This window comes from Schistocerca nitens, chromosome 4 (assembly GCF_023898315.1).
Source record: "Schistocerca nitens isolate TAMUIC-IGC-003100 chromosome 4, iqSchNite1.1, whole genome shotgun sequence".
Taxonomy (NCBI): Eukaryota; Metazoa; Arthropoda; class Insecta; order Orthoptera; family Acrididae; genus Schistocerca; species Schistocerca nitens.
In genome coordinates, this window is record NC_064617.1 from 931,770,566 (window position 1) to 931,790,231 (window position 19,666).

The 19,666-nt window shown below is 44.4% G+C and overlaps 1 protein-coding gene across 1 annotated transcript in view; it reads right to left on the reverse strand.

The window, feature by feature from the left end:
* The window catches only part of LOC126252675 (frizzled-5-like), a 183,798-nt gene that overhangs the window by 24,521 nt on the left and 139,611 nt on the right, over nt 1–19,666 (reverse strand). The window contains exons 6-7 of the mRNA XM_049953578.1: nt 13,568–13,939; nt 4,700–4,852 (exon numbers count right to left, since the gene is read on the reverse strand). Of these exons, the coding sequence (XP_049809535.1) occupies nt 4,700–4,852; nt 13,568–13,939 (525 nt within the window). The remainder of the gene's footprint in view (nt 1–4,699; nt 4,853–13,567; nt 13,940–19,666) is intronic.

Sequence of the window (19,666 nt, forward strand, 5' to 3'; positions counted from 1 at the left end):
ATAGCGGTCCCGCGGTTCCAGACTGTAGCGCCTAGAACCGCTCGGCCTGCGAAATACTAACACGAATTCTTTACAGACGAATGGAAAAACTGGTAGAAGCCGACATCGGGGAAAATAAGTTTGGATTCCGTAAAAATGTTGGAACACATAAGGCAATACTGACCCTACGACTTATCTTCGAAAATAGATTAAGGAAATGCAAACCTACGTTTCTAGCATTTGTAGACTTAGAGAAAGCTTCTGACAATGTTGACTGGAATACTCTCTTTCAAATTCTGAAGGTGGTGGTTGTTGTTGTGGTCTTCAGTCCTGAGACTGGTTTGATGCAGCTCTCCATGCTACTCTATCCTGTGCAAGCTTCTTCATCTCCAAGTACCTACTGCAACCTACATCCTCCTGAATCTGCTTAGTGTATTGATCTCTTGGTCTCCCTCTACGATTTTTACCCTCCACGCTGCCCTCCAATGCTAAATTTGTGATCCCTTGATGCCTCAAAACATGTCCTACCAACCGATCCCTTCTTCTAGTCAAGTTGTGTCACAAACTTCTCTTCTCCCCAATCCTATTCAATACCTCCTCATTAGTTACGTGATCTACCCACCTTATCTTCAGCATTCTTCTGTAGCACCACATTTCAAAAGCTTCTATTCTCTTCTTGTCCAAACTGGTTATCGTCCATGTTTCACTTCCATACATGGCTACACTCCATACAAATACTTTCAGAAACGACTTCCTGACACTTAAATCTATACTCGATGTTAACAAATTTCTCTTCTTCATAAACGATTTCCTTGCCATTGCCAGTCTACATTTTATATCCTCTCTACTTCGACCATCATCAGTTATTTTGCTCCCCAAATAGCAAAACTCATTTACTACTTTAAGTGTCTCATTTCCTAATCTAATTCCCTCAGCATCACCCGACTTAATTCGACTACATTCCATTATCCTCGTTTTGCTTTTGTTGATGTTCATCTTATATCCTCCTTTCAAGACACTGTCCATTCCGTTCAACTGCTCTTCCAAGTCCTTTGGTGTCTCTGACAGAATTACAATGTCATCGGCGAACCTCAAAGTTTTTACTTCTTCTCCATGAATTTTAATACCTACTCCGAATTTTTCTTTTGTTTCCTTTACCGCTTGCTCAATATGCAGATTGAATAACATCGGGGATAAGCTACAACCCTGTCTCACTCCCATCTCAACCACTGCTTCCCTTTCATGCCCCTCCACTCTTATAACTGCCATCTGGTTTCTGTACAAATTGGAAATAGCCTTTCGCTCCTTGTATTTTACCCCTGCCACCTTCAGAATTTGAAAGAGAGTATTCCAGTTAATGTTGTCAAAAGCTTTCTCTAAGTCTACAAATGCTAGAAACGTAGGTTTGACTTTTCTTAATCTTTCTTCTAAGATAAGTCGTAAGGTTAGTATTGCCTCCCGTGTTCCAACATTTCTACGGAATCCAAACTGATCTTCCCCGAGGTCCGCTTCTACTAGTTTTTCCATTCGTCTGTAAAGAATTCGCGTTAGTATTTTTCAGCTGTGACTTATTAAACTGATAGTTCGGTAATTTTCACATCTGTCAACACCTGCTTTCTTTGGGATTGGAATTATTATATTCTTCTTGATGTCTGTGGGTATTTCGCCTGTCTCATACAGCTTGCTCACCAGATGGTAGAGTTTTGTCATGACTGGCTCTCCCAGGGCCATCAGTAGTTCTAATGGAATGTTGTCTACTCCCGGGGCCTTGTTTCGACTCAGGTCTTTCAGTGCTCTGTCAAACTCTTCACGCAGTATCTTATCTCCCATTTCATCTTCATCTACATCCTCTTCCATTTCCATAATATTGTCCTCAAGTACACCGCCCTTGTATAAACCCTCTATATACTCCTTCCACATTTCTGCCTTCCCTTCTTTGCTTAGAACTGGGTTGCCACCTGAGCTCTTGATATTCATACAAGTGGTTCTCTTCTCTCCAAAGGTCTCTTTAATTTTCCTGTAGGCAGTATCTATCTTACCCCTAGTGAGACAAGCTTCTACATCCTTACATTTGTCCTCTAGCCATCCCTGCTTAGCCATTTTGCACTTTCTGTCGATCTCATTTTTGAGACGTTTGTATTCCTTTTTGCCTGCTTCATTTACTGCATTTTTATATTTTCTCCTTTCATCAATTAAATTCAATATTTCTTCTGTTACCCAAGGATTTCTATTAGCCCTCGTCTTTTTACCTACTTGATCGTCTGCTGCCTTAACTACTTCATCCCTCAGAGCTACCCATTCTTCTTCTACTGTATTTCTTTCCCCCATTCCTGTCAATTGTTCCCTTATGCTCTCCCTGAAACTCTCTACAACCTCTGGTTCTTTCAGTTTATCCAAGTCCCATCTCCTTAAATTCCCACCTTTTTGCAGTTTCTTCAGTTTCAATCTGCAGTTCATAACCAATATATTGTGGTCAGAATCCACATCTGCCCCTGGAAATGTCTTACAATTTAAAACCTGGTTCCTAAATCTGTGTCTTACCATTATATAATCTATCTGATACCTTTTAGTATCTCCAGGATTCTTCCAGGTATACAACCTTCTTTTATGATTCTTGAACCAAGTGTTAGCTATGATTAAGTTATGCTCTGTGCAAAATTCTACAAGGCGGCTTCCTCTTTCACTTCTTCCCCCCAATCCATATTCACCTACTATGTTTCCTTCTCTCCCTTTTCCTACTGACGAATTCCAGTCACCCAAGACTATTAAATTTTCGTCTCCCTTCACTACCTGAATAATTTCTTTCATCTCGTCAGACATTTCATCAATTTCTTCATCATCTGCAGAGCTAGTTGGCATATAAACTTGTACTACTGTAGTAGACATGGGCTTTGTGTCTATCTTGGCCACAATAATGCGTTGACTATGCTGTTTGTAGTAGCTAACCCGCACTCCTATTTTTTTTATTCATTATTAAACCTACTCCTGCATTACCCCTATTTGATTTTGTATTTATAACCCTGTAATCACCTGACCAAATGTCTTGTTCCTCCTGCCACCGAACTTCACTAATTCCCACTATATCTAACTTTAACCTATCCATTTCCCTTTTTAAATTTTCTAACCTACCTGCCCGATTAAGGGATCTGACATTCCACGCTCCGATCCGTAGAATGCATTCTAAAGAGAAAAGAAGCTTTCTAAATGTGGTGCTACAGAAGAATGTTGAAGATTGAAAGGGAGACCAAGAGATGAATACAGTAAGCTGATTCAGAAGGATATAGGTTGCAGTAAGTACTGGGAAATGAAGATGCTTGCACAGGATAGAGTAGCATGGAGAGCTGCATGAAACCAGTCTAAGGACTGAAGACCACAACAACAACAACCCAGGAGCATATATAGATTCAGATCACAATTTAATAGTGATGAAGAGTAGGCTGAAGTTTAAGAGACTAGACATGAATAATCAATGCGCAAAGAAGTGGGATACAGAAGTACTAAGGAATGAAGAGATACGCTTGAAGTTCTCGGAGGCTATAGACACTGGGATGAGGAAGAGGTCAGTAGACAGTTCGGTTGAAGAGAATTGGACAACTCTAGAAAGGGCAATCACCGAAGTTGGAGCGAAAAACATAGGTACACAGAAGGTAACTGGGAAGAAACCATGGGTAACAGAAGACAAACTTCGGTTGATCGATGAAAGAAGCCGGCCGCTGTGGCCGAGCGGTTCTAGCCGCTTAAGTCCGTAACCGCGCTGCTGCTACGGTCGCAGGTTCGAATCCCGCCTCGGGCATGGATGTGTGTGATGTCCTTAGGTTAGTCTGGTTTAAGTAGTTCTAAGTCTGGGGGACTGATGACCTCAGATATTAAGTCCGATAGTGCTTAGAGACATTTGAATTTCATGAAAGAAAGAAATACATCAATGTTCAGGAAGATGCAGGAATACAGCAATACAAGTGACTTAGGAATGAAGTAAATAGGAAGTGTAGGGAAGCAAAGGCGAGATGGCTGCACGAAAAATGAGAAGAGATCAAAAAAAGAAATTATTGTCAGGAGGACTGACTGAGCACATAGAAAAGTCAAAACAATCTCCGGTGAAATTAAAAGCATATTTGGTAACATTAAGAGTGCGATGGGAATTGTGCTGTTGAATGAAGAGGAGAGGCCATAATTTTAAAAAAGAAATTTTTCAGAATGTATGTTTGGAGCAGAGCATTGTAGGGTAGTGAAACGTGGACTGTGGGAAAACCGGAACAGAAGACAACTGAAGGATTTGAGATGGGGTGCTTTAGAAGGATGCTGAAAATTAGGTGTACCGATAACGCAAGGAATGGGGTGGTTCTCCGGGTACTCGGCGAGGAAAGGAATACAGTATATGGAAAACACTGACACGAGGAAGGGGCAGCATGACAGGACATCTGTTAAGACATCGTGGAACACCTTCCACGGTACCAGAGGGAGCTGTAGAGATAAAAACTGTAGACGGAAACAGAGACTGAAATGCACCCAGGAGATATTTGAGGACATCGGCTGCAAGTGCTACTCTGAGATGAAGAGGTTTGGCACAGGAGAGGAGTTCTTGGCGGGCATAATCAAACCAGTCAGACGACTGATGACTCGAAAAACAAAAATAAAAAAATAAATAAATAGAAGTTTGTAACTATTGCTCGTATTGGTTAGCGAACAGAGACGTAGAGCAGGAAGGGTGTGAGTGCGTTACCTGCGTGAAGAAGACGCCGCGGCAGGGCATGGCGCAGTCGTGCACGCCGGCCACCTGGACGGAGGCGTTGAACCAGGGAGAGCCGGGCTGCAGCTGCAGCAGCGGCGGCCGGCAGCGGCAGGAGCAGTCGGGCGGCGCAGACCCGCGGCAGCCCTGCAACACCGCCAACCAGCTGAGAGACCAGCCAGGCATCTGTCGTCCCTGCCTACTCTACACTGACGCAAAGATCACACCGCCGCTGCCAAACTGATACTGCAGTACTCTCATGCCTATGGGCTATAATATACTACTGGCCATTAAAATTGCTACACCAAGAAGAAATTCAGATGATAAACGAGTATTCACTGGACAAATATATTATACTAGAACTGACATGTGATTACATTTTCACGCAGTTTGGGTGCATAGATCCTAAGAAATCAGTACCCAGAATAACCACCTCTGGCCGTAATAACGGCCTTGATACGCCTGGGCATTGAGTCAAACAGAGCTTGGACGGCGTGTACAGGTACAGCTGCCCATGCAGCTTCAACATACCACAGCTCATCGAGAGTAGCGACTGGCGTATTGTGACGAGCCAGTTGCTCGGCCACCATTGACCAGACGTTTTCAGTTGGTGAGAGATCTGGAAAATGTGCTGGCCAGGGCAGCAGTCGGACATTTTATGTATCCAGAAAGGCCCGTACAGGACCTGCAACATGCGGTCGTGCATTATGCTGCTGAACGGTAGGGTTTCGCAGGGATCGAATGAAGGGTAGAGCCACGGGTCGTAACACATCTGAAATGTAACGTCCACTGTTCAAAGTGCCGTCAGTACGAACAAGAGGTGACAGAGACGTGTAACCAATGGCACCCCATACCATCACGCCGCGTGATACGCCAGTATGGCGATGGCGAATACACGCTTCCAATGTGCGTTCACCGCGATGTCGCCAAACACGGATGCGAGCATCATGATGCTGTAAACAGAACCTGGATTCATCCGAAAAAAATGACGTTTTGCCATTCGTGCACCCAGGTTCGTCACTGAGTACACCATCGCAGGCGCTCCTGTCTGTGATGCAGCGTCAAAGGTAACTGCGGCCATCGTCTCCGAGCTCTTAGTCCACGCTGCTGCAAACGACGTCGAACTGTTCGTGCAGATGCTTGCTGTCTTGCAAACGTCCCCGTCTGTTGACTCAGGGATCGAGACGTCGCTGCACGATTCGTTACAGCCATACGGATAAGATGCCAGTCATCTCGACTGCTAGTGATACGAGGCGTTCCGTATTACCCTCCTGAACACACCGGTTCCATATTCTGCTAACAGTCTTTGGATCTCGACCAACGCGAGCAGTAATGTCGCGATATGATAAACCGCAATCGTGATTGGCTACAATCCGACCTTTATCAAAGTCGGAAACGTGATGGTACGCATTTCTCCTCCTTACACGAGGCATCACAACAACTGTTTGTGTACGAGAAATCGGTTGGAAACTTTCCTCATGTCAGCACGTTGTAGGTGTCGCCACCGGCGTCAACCTTGTGTGAATGCTCTGAAAAGCTAATCATTTGCATATCACAGCATCTTCTTCCTGTTGGTTAAATTTCGCGTCTGTAGCACGTCATCTTCGTGGTGTAGCAATTTTAATGGCCAGTAGTGTATATAAGGGACAGTCAAATGAAACTGCAACATACACCACAATGGGACCTTGCAATGGTCCCATTCAAAAGTAATCGCCTCGTGCGTTATGACATTCAGCCACTGGGACACGAGACGGTTAACTCCTGTTTCGTAGAACGTGGTCCGACCGCTGACGGATCTACAACCCCACCCACTACTGCACTTCCTCATCCGACCGAAACTGACGTCCACGAATGTCTTCCTTCAGTTCGACAAAGATGTGAAAATCACAAGGTGAAACATCCGGGCTGTAAGGAGGATGCTGCTGTGTTTCCCAACCAAGTGGCTGAAGCGTAGCCTTCATCCGATTGGCAGTGTGTCTTGCAACAGGGTGATTCCGTCCGCTGGACGTTTTAACTTTAGTGCGCATGGCAGTTTCTGCAAAGTGTCTTCATAGCGCTGACATTAACTGTGCTTCCTCGCTCCAGTAACTCGGTGGGCAGAGGGCCCCTGCAGTCGAAGAAGATCATCGTCACCTTACCGGAACTTGCGTGAACAGCTTTCGATTTCTCTGGCGAGGAGCTGCGGGATGTTTCCACTGCTAACTTTCTGTTTGCCCTCGGGCTGTCTGAATGCTGTCAGGCGGAATCATCCTTCTGCATGGTAACTCTCGCTTCCACATTGCCAATCGGACACAGGCTACGCTTCAGCGCTTTTGTTGGGAAACGCTGTAACATCCTCCGTACAGCCCGGATCTTTCCCCGTAAGATTTTCACATCTTTGTCGATCTATTGAAAGATCTTCGTGGACGTCAGTTTCAGTTGGACGAGGAAGTACAGGAACTGGTGCAGTTGTGGATCCGTCAGCAGCCGACCGCGTTGTATGAAACATGAGCCGATCGTGTCGTCCCCCAGCGGGGTAAATGTCTTAACGCGTGTGGTGATTATTTTTGAATGGGACCATTCACGTACCCATTGTGGCGGATGTTCGGCTGTCATTCGACTCCGCCTCATACAATTCTTGTGCAAGTGTGTTTTAAGTATTTTCCAAGCAGAAAAAGCCATTCCTACAGATGAAGAAAGGTGTTGGTAACGCTACTGGAAATTTACACACGCATATAGCAATACAATATACCCTGAGAATGTGCACGTGCTGCTTATTGTCATTCTTCAGACTTTGACAACGGTCGAATGACTGGCAGGAGACTCCTAAGAGTATCACGGTAACAGATTCCACACGGAGTTGCCTGTAGGGGGAATGACTGCAGAACTAATGGCGCCGCTAAGGACTCAGGAGAACTGTGCGTACGACTGCCAGGTTCAAAAATAGAAAAACGGCCATCGGAGTTACATTTAACCACACATTTTGCCCTAAAGGCCGGACTTACTATTTTAAATAGAAATAAAGCCAGCTGGGTATTTTCAGTCATTTATTAATAATCAATTACAGTCAGTTTTTGCGAGACCAGCCTTAAACGTGCTTAAACTAAAAAAATACTGTCAGTAAACAGCCTTACGGTTTGGGAGTTACGACAGCAAATAAATGTTCAGTCTTCTTAAATACTCAGCCTTCTTCCTAGAATAATCTTACGTCAAAATAAACCAAACGTTCTTCGTTAAAAAATAAACAATTATGTTTCTTCTGAGATGGAAAACGAAAAGATACTCAGTAACTTTGATCATTTCAATTATGCTTATAAAGATATAACTGTAATCTGCAGTTAAGTATTAATATTTTTCGTTTGAATCCAATTTATCACGAATGTAATCTTTTTCGGAAATTATTTTGTGAAACTCTTGGCAGGATAATTTTAAATTACACTGCATCAACTTGATTAGTTTGGACTGGACCTTGGTTGTGCATTCTCTACCTCATCGCTAAAAAGCCTAACAAAAGTTGGACACGCTGAACTTGTATGTATTTCACCGAACACGACCGTAAAAAGTCGGACAACTCTGTATGACGCGAAGAATACATACGCTTCCTGCCTGAAGGACTGCACCACAAGTAGACTGTAGGATTGTTCGACTGGCTCGGACTGATAGAAGGACGACAGCAGCTGAAACCTGGGCAGACATTACAAGCAGAGTGTTACCACGGACCGTCGAGAGCAGGTAACTGGAATTTGAGATGAGATCTCGATTAGTTGTTTACCGCTGACGCCATACTACAAAAAATAGAGACCTGCATGGTGTGAAGCCAGAATCAGCTGCGACACTGAGTGGCATGCTGGGGTGTTCACGAGTCTCACTTCTCTTTGTCGTATCCCTAGTTGATCCAGTGCAAGGTCACACAAGCTGTGATTCTCGAGAGGCTTGACTCTCCAGCTCCTGTGATCTTGTTGTGCGGAGCTAGGCGTAATGCTCGTTGGTATATATCAAGAATGGTAAACCTTTTGACATACATTTAACGACCAGGGTATCTAACGGCATGTTCGATCGTGATAATGCAAAAGTCTACACTGTACTGTACACCCACAATACCTTGAGGAATGTACGTCGCCAGATTTGTTACCCAGAGAGCATAATTGCGATGCGATGGGAAGAAATATACACTGCCTAGCAAACAAAGTGAGAAACCCAGGAGGAGGAAACGAAATGAAAATTCAGAGGCTGAGAGGATATGGGAAGTTATTTCGGTGATTACAATATCGAGTCAAATTGACAAAGAATTCAGCAGTAAGAGCCCACTTGTTAGTATGAAGTTGGGTTCCCTGTGGCCCGGATGCGAGCACTCCGTCGGTTGGGAAGGATGTCATAAACCCATTACATCCTCTCCTAAGCCTACTGGCCCACAACTGTTGTAACTGGTCCTCGATATCCTGGATAATGGCGATGTGTCAGAGTTGAAGTCCGATCTGATCCCATACATTTTCTATATGGGACAGATCAGTGGATCTTGCCGGCCATGGGAGTAGCTCAAAATCACGCAAACAGTTCATAGAACACATACCATATATAGACGAGCATTGCCCTGTCGAAAAATGACACCACGATGCTGTCGCTTGAGAGTTAGTAGATGAGAACACAGGATGTCCATGACGTACTGTTGTGCCGTCAGAGTCCCCTCAGTCGCCATCAGCCGTGACCTGTCCGCTCCCTTGGCTGAGTGGTCAGCGCGTCTGACTGCCATACAGCGGGCCCAGGTTATTCCCGGCCGGCCCGGAGATGTTCTCCCCTCGGGAACTGGATGTTGTGTTGTCAATCATTTCATCATCATCGACACACAAGTCCGCCCAATATGGCCTCGACTAAACAGACTTGTAATTCGGCAGCCAAACTTCCCCAGGTGGCGACTCCCGGCCATTAGTGTCATACGATCACTTTATTTCAGCTGTGATATGAAGTCATGCACAACGACTGCCCACATCATGACGCTGTACCACTCCAAAACCATTGGAAGAACTCGACCTCTCCTCTAGCTGCCATTATAGTCATCGACATAGTCATTCAGAGTGGTGCAGAACCGCGATTCATCGATCAGTACAATGCGACGCCATTCATCGGCAGTCCATGCTTGCCGACCACGCCACCATTCCAAACGCAGCCTACGCGTGGGACAAGTTCGGCTGCCGCTAGTGTGCAGCCAATGGTACAGGATGACACAGGTGTAGGTGTGAAGGGGTTGACGGCGATCATCTCAAATGGTTGTCAGACTTGGTCGCCGGGAACTCTGACGTGGAACACGCCTGCCCTCTTGTTCCCATGTCACAACCTAACGCCCACATACCTGGATATTGAACGACTCAACTAGCCGGCCAAATGGATACCCACAATGGGATCTTTCAAACTCTGTCAGGTGCGGATAACACTGTTCCGTGTCCTTCACAGCCATCACCCAATATCTACAACTCCGTGGTTTCGGTACGGTAGATAAATGACGTAGGATTACCGGTAGTACTGGTAGCATTGTTAGGGAAAGCAACATAAACGGATGTGTAAGAGAGGAATTGGGAGCTGACGACCAGTCTTTATCTTATTGTTTGTTTGGTTGTTTGTTGTGCACATAATTAGAACCACACATCATTCAGTGTTAGTCCATCGCGTATTTTATATCCTTACAGAATATAAATTACATTTCATAAGTAATAAAGATTAATTGATCGCGTAACTTCTGCGTTTTTATGTAACAAAGCAGTTACTTTCGCTGCAAGGACAGTTTACATGCACAAACTTAAAAAAATCTGTATAATTACTGTTATTTTTACTTAGTGCAACGTTCATTTTGATCGAAGGCAAGAGTTTCCTGTTATTATTGATAAATATGAAACTTGTTCGTGAATTACACAAACATGTTTCATATAAGCTCGACGAAGTATCGAAGCGATATTTGACATATTTTTCTTTTTTGAGAAACTGTTTTCTTCGGGTATGTGGTAAATCTGTATTGCTTTTTTACTTTTACGATAACTTTTACTATAACATACCACTGTTTCACGATACAGATCAACAATTTTCGAATAAAATCTGAATTAAATTTTGATATTTTCAGTTTTGCTATAAACACTGTTTATTTTTACGTAATAGGCAGGAGCATAACTATGCAGAACAAAAATGTTCCGCAGGTTACGCTGCCCTTTTCTATACACTTATATAGTTTCTAGACGGTGCACCCCTTCCTGTTTGTAGGGGACTCTAGTAAGACACTGATTGCATACGTAAACAAAGCGATCGATATGAGGTAAAGCCCGATAGGTCTGCAACACACATAATATGGTAATGTGAGTACAATTTTAACTGACCATGACTACTAGGAAAACTACCGTAGTCTTCAGGAAGTCGCGAAAAGCAACCAGAAGAGTCTGTGCATGGTGCGGTGGCCGATACGCGTCCAAAGCGCTGGGCGAGATCATTCGTAAGGAGAGGCCAGAATTGTCTGCCCGCTTTTGAGCATCATGACGTGCCAATCATTTCGTTATTGGTCATAGTTATTGCGATATTTGCATCTAAGTAAGACACAGCGCCAAATTCGCAAAAGTTTGCAATGAAAAATAGGGGTCGCTATGATTTTGCGTTTGGTTCATATTACATACTATAATGATGTGTACGAAATTTAGCTAACATATTGAAGTTTTCCTTAGATTTTGGTGCAGGCCTCAGTCACTAACCTAGTGAGAATCAATCTGAAGTAGCATACTCATTTGCAACCGCAAACCATAACAATCCTCATATTTCATAAGTGGTTTGAGATGTCGAAATGAAATTTTGGCAAATGGTAGCATGCAAAGAGGCGAGAGTTTTGCCATATGGTAGTTACGCAAAACTTCATTATCTACCGTGTTATTCCAGTAACTGCAGACATTTTCGATGAAAAAATGTTATTTTTAAGGGCCATCGATGGCTGGTACAACGAGAAATGCTGTGGGTTTCAGAACAGTGTAAGTGAAGACATTACAAAATTTATTTTTGTACCGAGTATGTGCTTTTTCATAAGCTATTGCCCTTATTTTCCCCATTTCGTAACTTAATAAACCACCGTTCAGAACCCTCTCGCAGTTAAGTCTAAACAACATGTTAGTGAGATGATATTGTGTACACTGCACTGTGTTCAGTCACAAGAAGCAAATTTTTAACAAGGCAACAAAATAAATGGAGGTTTTACTCAAAATTCGCCACCGATGAACTTCTACGAAAGTTACTAGTTTAGCAAGCCAGGAGAAAATAAATCACTGCTTTTGCTGCATTTTCAGTGGAATTCTTTTTACTTACTAACCAAAACAGAGGTGACAGTCAATCATCTTGAATGGTCATTGTGCAAGTGTGGGCGTGGATGGGTCCACTTAATGTTTACACAAGGCTTCAGTTTACAACAGCACTACCCCTCCAGACGGCATTTCCCCTAGAGCGCCTGTCGGCAACCCCCACCACTACCGCTCTCGCCGAGCGTACCCTGCCGATTGTATTGTGTAGTATTGAACTGGGGACCCAGAAACGACGGAGAGGCTTCGTCCCCGCCGTAGCCCTCAGTGGTTCACAACCCCACAACAGGCTACAGCAGTTCACTCCACCACCGCCCCATACCGAACCCATGGTTATTGTGCGGTTCGGCCCCTAGTGGACACCCAGGGAACGTCTCGCACTAGACGAGTGTAACCCCAAATGTTTGCGTGGTAGAGTAATTACGGTGTACGCGTACGTGGAGACAGTTTTTGCTCAGCAAGCGCCGACATAGTGTAACTGAGGCGGAATAAGGGGAATCACCCCACATTCGCCGAGGCAGATGGAAAACTGCATTAAAAACCATCCACAGAATGGCCGGCACATCGGATGTCGAGACTAATCCGCCGGGTGGATTCGTGCCGGGGACCAGCACGCCTTCCCCGCCCGGAAAGCAGTGCGTTACACCGCACGGCTAAGGCCGGTATTACACTATCAAATTTCTTTGTCAAAGATTTGATCAAATATTCCCTCCAATATATTTGACAAAGATCTTTGACGTAGCGCTCGAAGGGGTATTACACTGTCATCATACTTTTCGCCAAAGTTCAAGATGGCTGACAACAACAACTTGTTATTAACTGCAGCAGTTGCATGTACCACAATTGCACTGAGTGCACATGCGGAAGAGAAGCTGGGGAAAAAAAGGAAACATACCTGGGTGAAGCCGTGGGTTTTACGACGACTCGATAAAAGCATTCAACAAAAGTTGTTACGTGAGCTTATAATGGGGGACGTCAAGTCGTACATTAATTACTTAAGAATGGATGAGCATACATTTCTGTATGTGCTCAATGAAGTGTATCCTCATATCACAAAGCACAATATTCACTTAAGAACTGCTACATTTGCAGAAGACAGGCTCACTGTAACAGTCCGATTCCTTGCTTCAGGAGAGGGTTAGGTTAGGTTAGGTTAGGTCAGGTCAGGTCTCCTTCTTCATCTATTTTTGTATTCAGGGTGCCTCACGCTGTAAAGCGCCTCATCAGCTTCACACGTCTCCATTAATTTTGTAGTTGTCGGCACACACCAATTGTATTTACCGGCAATGTTTATAAAAACACTACAGACGACAGAACGCTGCAGCGATGCTAGCGCTCCATGTGGTAACCTGTCACATTGCAGTGAACAGAAGACAAGCGACTTCTTTGATCAAATCTACAGCGAGGCCCTAGGTTTGATCAAATATTGGACGACATTTGACAAAGTTCCCTGTTACACCGTCAAATATCATTGACAAACGTTTTTGACAAAGAGATTTGATAGTGTAATACGGGCCTAACCGGGCGGGCTGCCCTGGCGACTGCGCGCGCATCTAGCGGCCACTACCTTCTTGCCGGGCCGGCAGTCTGCGTGCTGGCCGCTGCCCGCGCCGCGCCGCGGCGGCCTGGCGGTGGAGGCGGCGCCGGGGGCGGCGTCGTGGCCCGGCGGCGCGGCGCGGCTGCTGTTGCGGTCGAGGCAGAGCTTCTCGGAGGCGGGCGCCGCGACGGGCAGCCGCTCGCACGCCATGCGCTCCGGCCAGGGGAATCCGTACTGCGCCATGATGGGCTCGCAGCCGGCGCGCGCGCGCTCGCACAGACCGCGGCACGGCGGCAGCGGCTGCTCGTACTCCTCCAGGCAGATGGGCGTGTACACGGAGCACAGGAAGAGCCGCAGGTCCTCCGAGCAGCGGATCTCCACCAGCGGGTAGAACTGGTGCACCTGCCCAAGCCCACTCTCACGTCACTCCTCCGTCGCACGGGGCGCTTTCTTATAAACACTTACAAGGGAACCTCCCCATCGCACCCCCCTCAGATTTAATTATAAGTTGGCACAGTGGATAGGCCTTGAAAACTGAACACAATTCAATCGAGAAAACAGGAAGAAGTTGTGTGGAACTACGAAAAAATAAGCAAAATATACAAACTGAGTAGTCCATGTGCAACATATGCAACATCAAGGAACTTCTGGACTCGGAAGCGCGGTGGTCCCGTGGTTAGAGTGAGCAGATGCGGAACGAGAGGGCCTTGGTTCAAGTCTTCCCTCGAATCAAAATTTTAATTTTTTATTTACAGTTTATGTCACAAACTCTTATGTTTTCATCAATTTTTTGGGAGTTATTATCACATCCACAAGAAAACCTAAATCGGGTAATGTAGAAGAATCTTTTTACCCATTCGCCAAGTGTACAAGTTAGGTGGGTCGACAACATATTCCTGTCATGTGACGCACATGCCGTCGCCTGTGTCGTACAGAATATATCAGACGTGTTTTCCTGTGGAGGAATCGGTTGACCTATGACCTTGCGATCAAATGTTTTCGGTTTCCATTGAAGAGGCACGTCCTTTCGTCTACTAATCGCGAGGTTTTGCGGTGCGGTCGCAAAACACCGACACTATACTTATTACAGTGAACAGAGACGTCAATGAACGAACGGACAGATCATAACTTTGCGAAAATAAAGAAAATAAAGTTTTCACTCCAGGGAAGACATGAACCAAGGACCTCTCGTTCCGCAGCTGCTCACGCTAACCACGGGACCACGGCGCTCCTATGCTTACATTATCCTTGATGTTGCCTATCTTGCGCATGGACTACTCAGTTTGTATATTTTGCTTATTTTTTCATAGTTCCACACAACTTCTTCCTGTTTTCTCGATTGACCTGTGTTCAGTTTTTCAAGGCCTATCCACTGTGCCAACTTATAACTAAATGTGAGAGGGGTGCGATGGGGAGGTTCCCTTGTTAGAGATACAGACAGTATTATGATAATGACAGACCGCTACGCAACATACAGAGGAGATGTCGAGTCGCAGACAGACAAAACAAGAAGACTGCTGAACACGTGAGCTTTTTGCCAGAAGACCTTCTTCTAAAATAGACAACGCACATACGACGGCGAGTCAAATGAAAACCTTAAATGTTTTTTAAATATTATTGATTATGCAGAAGTGGTACAAAGCTGTATCACTTTTCAACATAATCTCCCCCACGCTCAATGCAAGTCCTCCAGCGCTTACAAAGTGCATACATTCCTTTAGAAAAAAATTCTTTTGGTAGTCCGTGTAACCACTCATGCACCGTGTGGCGAACCTCTTCATCAGAACGGAACTTCTTTCCTCACATTGCGTCTTTGAAAAGTCCAAACATATAGAAGTCACTTGGGGCAAGCTCTGCTGAGTATAGTCGATGAAGAAGACTCACAAAATGCATGTTTGTGATTGTTGCAACTGTTGTACGGGCACTGTGGCGCCTTGCATTGTCATGTTGCAAAAGGACACCTGCTCACAGCAATCCACATCGCTTTGATTTGATTTCAGGCCGGAGATGGTTTTTTTGGAGATCTGTGTATGATGCACTGGTGACAGTGGTCCCTCTAGGCATCTAATGGTCCGTAAAGACCGCCTTTTTCATCCCAAAAGAGAGTCAGCATAACCTTCCCTGCTGATGGTTCTGTTCGAAACTTCTTTGGTTTTGGTGATGGAATGGTGAAGGAATGGCGCCACTCCTTGCTCGCTCTCTTCGTTTCCGGTTGGTGGAAGTGAACCCAGGTTTCGTCCCCAGTAACGATTCTTGCAAGGAAGCCATCACCTTTTCGTCCAAAGCGCCGAAGAAGTTCTTTACAAGCATCAACACGTCGTTCTCTCATTTCAGGAGTCAGCTGCCGGGGCACCCATCTTGCAGACACTTTGTGAAACTGGAGCACATCATGCACAATCTTTTGTGGCAACCCATGACTAATCTGTAAACATGCTGCAATGTCATTCAGAGTCACTCGGGCGGTTTTCCTTCACTATGGCTTCAACTGCTGCAATGTTCTGTGGAGTCACAACTCGTTGTGCCTGACCTAGACGAGGAGCATCTTCCACTGAAGTCACACCATTTGCGAACTTCCTACTCTATTCGTAGACTTGTTGCTGTGACAATCATGCATCACCGTACTGAACCTTCATTCGTCGATGAATTTCAATAGGTTTCACACCTTCACTACGCAAGAACCGAACAACAGAACGCTGTTCTTCCCTGGTGCAAGTCGCAAATGGGACGGCCATCTTTATACTGATACTGCGATGATGTGTGTGCATCTCCACCATGCTGCCACCTACAGGCCATTCTGCACGCTGTTTGTAGCACGCTTACCAACTTACAAGATAACGGCGCGAAATTTCAATTTTTTATTACAAATTTAAGGTTTTCATTTGACTCGTCCTCGTACATTCATCCACGCAATCGTAAGACACACACACATGACCACTGTCTCTGGGCACTGGGGTTGGGCTCATTACGTCTCCAAGAGGTAAAATACCATAGAGAGGCAACATCACGACCAGAGTTCAGCAAATTGAACAAAACTCCGTCACGTTTTCCGCAGTCAAGAAACGGGCATCGTACATGATAGGGCGTAAGGAAATTACGAAGTTTTCAAAGTTAGCGCTTAGCCATTATAGTAACAAATAATATTGCCTCTCACTATAGCGCACTAACAATTTATGAGGGACGATCAAGAAGTTTCCGTTTGAAGGCCACACTAACCCCTCGCTTAAATGTCGGTAATTATACTGGGTGGTCCATTGATCGTGACCGGGCCAAATATCTAACGAAATAAGCGTCAAACGAAAAAACTACAAAGAACGAAACTTGTCTAGCTTGAAGGGGAAAACCAGATGGCGCTATGGTTGGCCCGCTAGATGGCGCTGTCATAGGTCAAACGGATATCAACTGCGTTTTTTTAAATATGAAACCCCTTTTTTTATTACATTGAAAGGTCTCTGTTGGATTCCTTTCATGTTAATTTCTTAAATCTGTTGTCATTTACGGCATAAATTCCTCTTCTAAATTTACTGTGGTGTTTCTGACTATCTGGGAGGAGACTGAGCAGCGAAACGTGTTACTTTTACACATAAACAAGAACGATCTGTCACACTACTACACTTTAAAACACAGTTTATATGTAATTCATGTCACACAGTCTCATACGGAACCTACATCCTCTTTCTTTTATATACTGTATATGATAAGATACTGTCATCCCCCTTCCCTTCTGTGTGAGAGGATGAATGAGCAAATGTAATTCTAGTTGCATCTTGATGGTAGCAGACAAGCCTGTCTGCTAGAGAACAGTAGGACCAACGTCGGAACAGGTAACTACGCTTTCTAGAAGCAAAGAGGTTTCTATTCTTTGTATGGTCCTGTCCGTCCCTTGTCATGTTGGTATAGGGAGCTGCCTCTCTGGTCCGTTTGTATTTGTGAAGCACGCTCGGTAGCGGGCCAGGTCAGTCTGTCCGCGGCGAGCGTCTGAAGTGGTAAGATCTCCGGCTAAGCGCGTGTCTGCTAAGTCCGTAGGACAATGGATTTCTTAAGTTCAGCCTAACTGAAAATTTAATCAGGTTTATTTCAGGTTTAGCTCTAAAATATCTAATGTTATCTTAAATTGCAACGCAGTGTATTTCGAGGGTAAAGTTCAGAATATCTTCCGCTAGTTGCTTTGTCACTACTTTGTGAGTAAAGTGGAACCACGTATTGATCAGTAACTCTAAGATCATCAATCTTAAATGCGAATGTGCGTGAGATTATAACGTCTCGTCTTGACAATATTTTTCAATATAGCAACTTTTCTTTATGTTCAACCCACGTGGGCTGTACTTTGTGTGACTAGTACCACGTGCTTATACAATTGTTTGACCCATCAGGTTAATAGTAAGACGATTGTAACCAGTTCGATGTTTTTCTTTTGTAAATTGCTTTTCGATCTAATTTATTTTAATTATCAAAATTATTGTGGAGTTACACTCTTTGTGTAAACCAAGTTGACCACGTGAAGCATGTGGTGTAATCATCAAAGTAGCCCTCAACTATTATTTTCGGGAAGATTTCACAGAGAGTTAGTATGAATTTAGTATACCAGTGTGTGGTAATTTCATGACGGACAGGATTGCGCTACGAACGTAACTTCTTTGGGTGAAAATTGAATCGGTTGGTTGTGGTTAATTTCCTCTTGGATATGTTTCAACGTTCTTCGTGTGTTATTTTATGAATGCAGTGTTGTATGTAGTCTCCCAATCTTGGCTCCCTATTTGATGTGTTCCGTAAGATTACAAACTCACATTTTCACAATCCTAAATAAGGCACCAGTTTAGTTATGAATCAAGTTTGATATGCTGAAATTTTAACGGAACAATGATCAATGTTAAAATAAATGTCCAAATATAAACTGATTTATTTCTTTTTATTTAAATTGTCTTTTTATATACTGCTGTGTCTAGACAAGACAGTCTAGACACAAGGGAGGTAGCCGAAAGGGCACGCGTCAACTCAAGCAGTCTTGCGTTAAGTCTGAAACAGGATACGTGATGAAAGCTATAAAGAAAAGAACGGAGCTTCTCGTATACTTAACTTTAATTCTTTGTGGTACATTTCTCTTGATAATACAAGCGAGACTCTCTCCAGATATTGTTAATGGCGCCTTGCTAGGTCGTAGCCATGGACTTAGCTGAAGGCTATTCTGTCTCTCGGCAAATGAGAGAAAGGCTTCGTACGTGTAGTCGCTAGCAATGTCGTCCGTACAACTGGGGCGAGTGCTAGTACGTCTCTCGAGACCTGCCGTGTGGTGGCGCTCGGTCTGCGCTCCTGACAGTGGCGACACGCGGGTCCGACATGTACTAATGGACCGCGGCCGATTTAAGCTACCACCTAGCAAGTGTGGTGTCTGGCGGTGACACCACATATACATATCACCGGTTATCGTAAGATGAGTACTAAAAGATTATAATTAATGTTAGTCTGGTGGGGAATTTGGTAAGCTAGACTGGATACCTGGTGAAACAGTTGCGCAGTAATGCAAGGTTAACTTCCTCACATAACCAACAGCTTTTAACCCACTTTTATGGTCTTTAATAGCAGCACCGCGTACACCTCAAATTAATGCAACAACATTACAACATATTCGTGTAGTACTTAATGAAATATTAATGTTTCAGTTGGACCACTTTTTTCGCTTTGTCATAGATGGCGCTGTAATAGTCAAAACATATGACTCACAATTTTAGACGAACAGTTGGTAACAGGTAGGTTTTTTAAATTAAAATACAGAACGTAGGTACGTTTGAACATTTTATTTCGGTTCTTCCAATGGGATACATGTAGCATTGTGAACTTATCATTTCTGAGAACGCATGCTCTTACAGCGTGATTACCTGTAAATACCACATTAATGCAATAAATGCTCAAAATGATGTGCGTCAACCTCAATGCATTTGGCAATACGTGTAACGACATTCCTCTCAACAGCGAGTAGTTCGCCTTCCGTAATGCTCGCACATGCATTGACAATGCGCTGACGCATATTGTCGGTGCATCACGATAGCAAATATCCTTCAACTTTCTCCACAGAAAGAAATCAGGGGACGTCAGATCCGGTGAACGTGCGGGCCATGGTATGGTGCTTCGGCG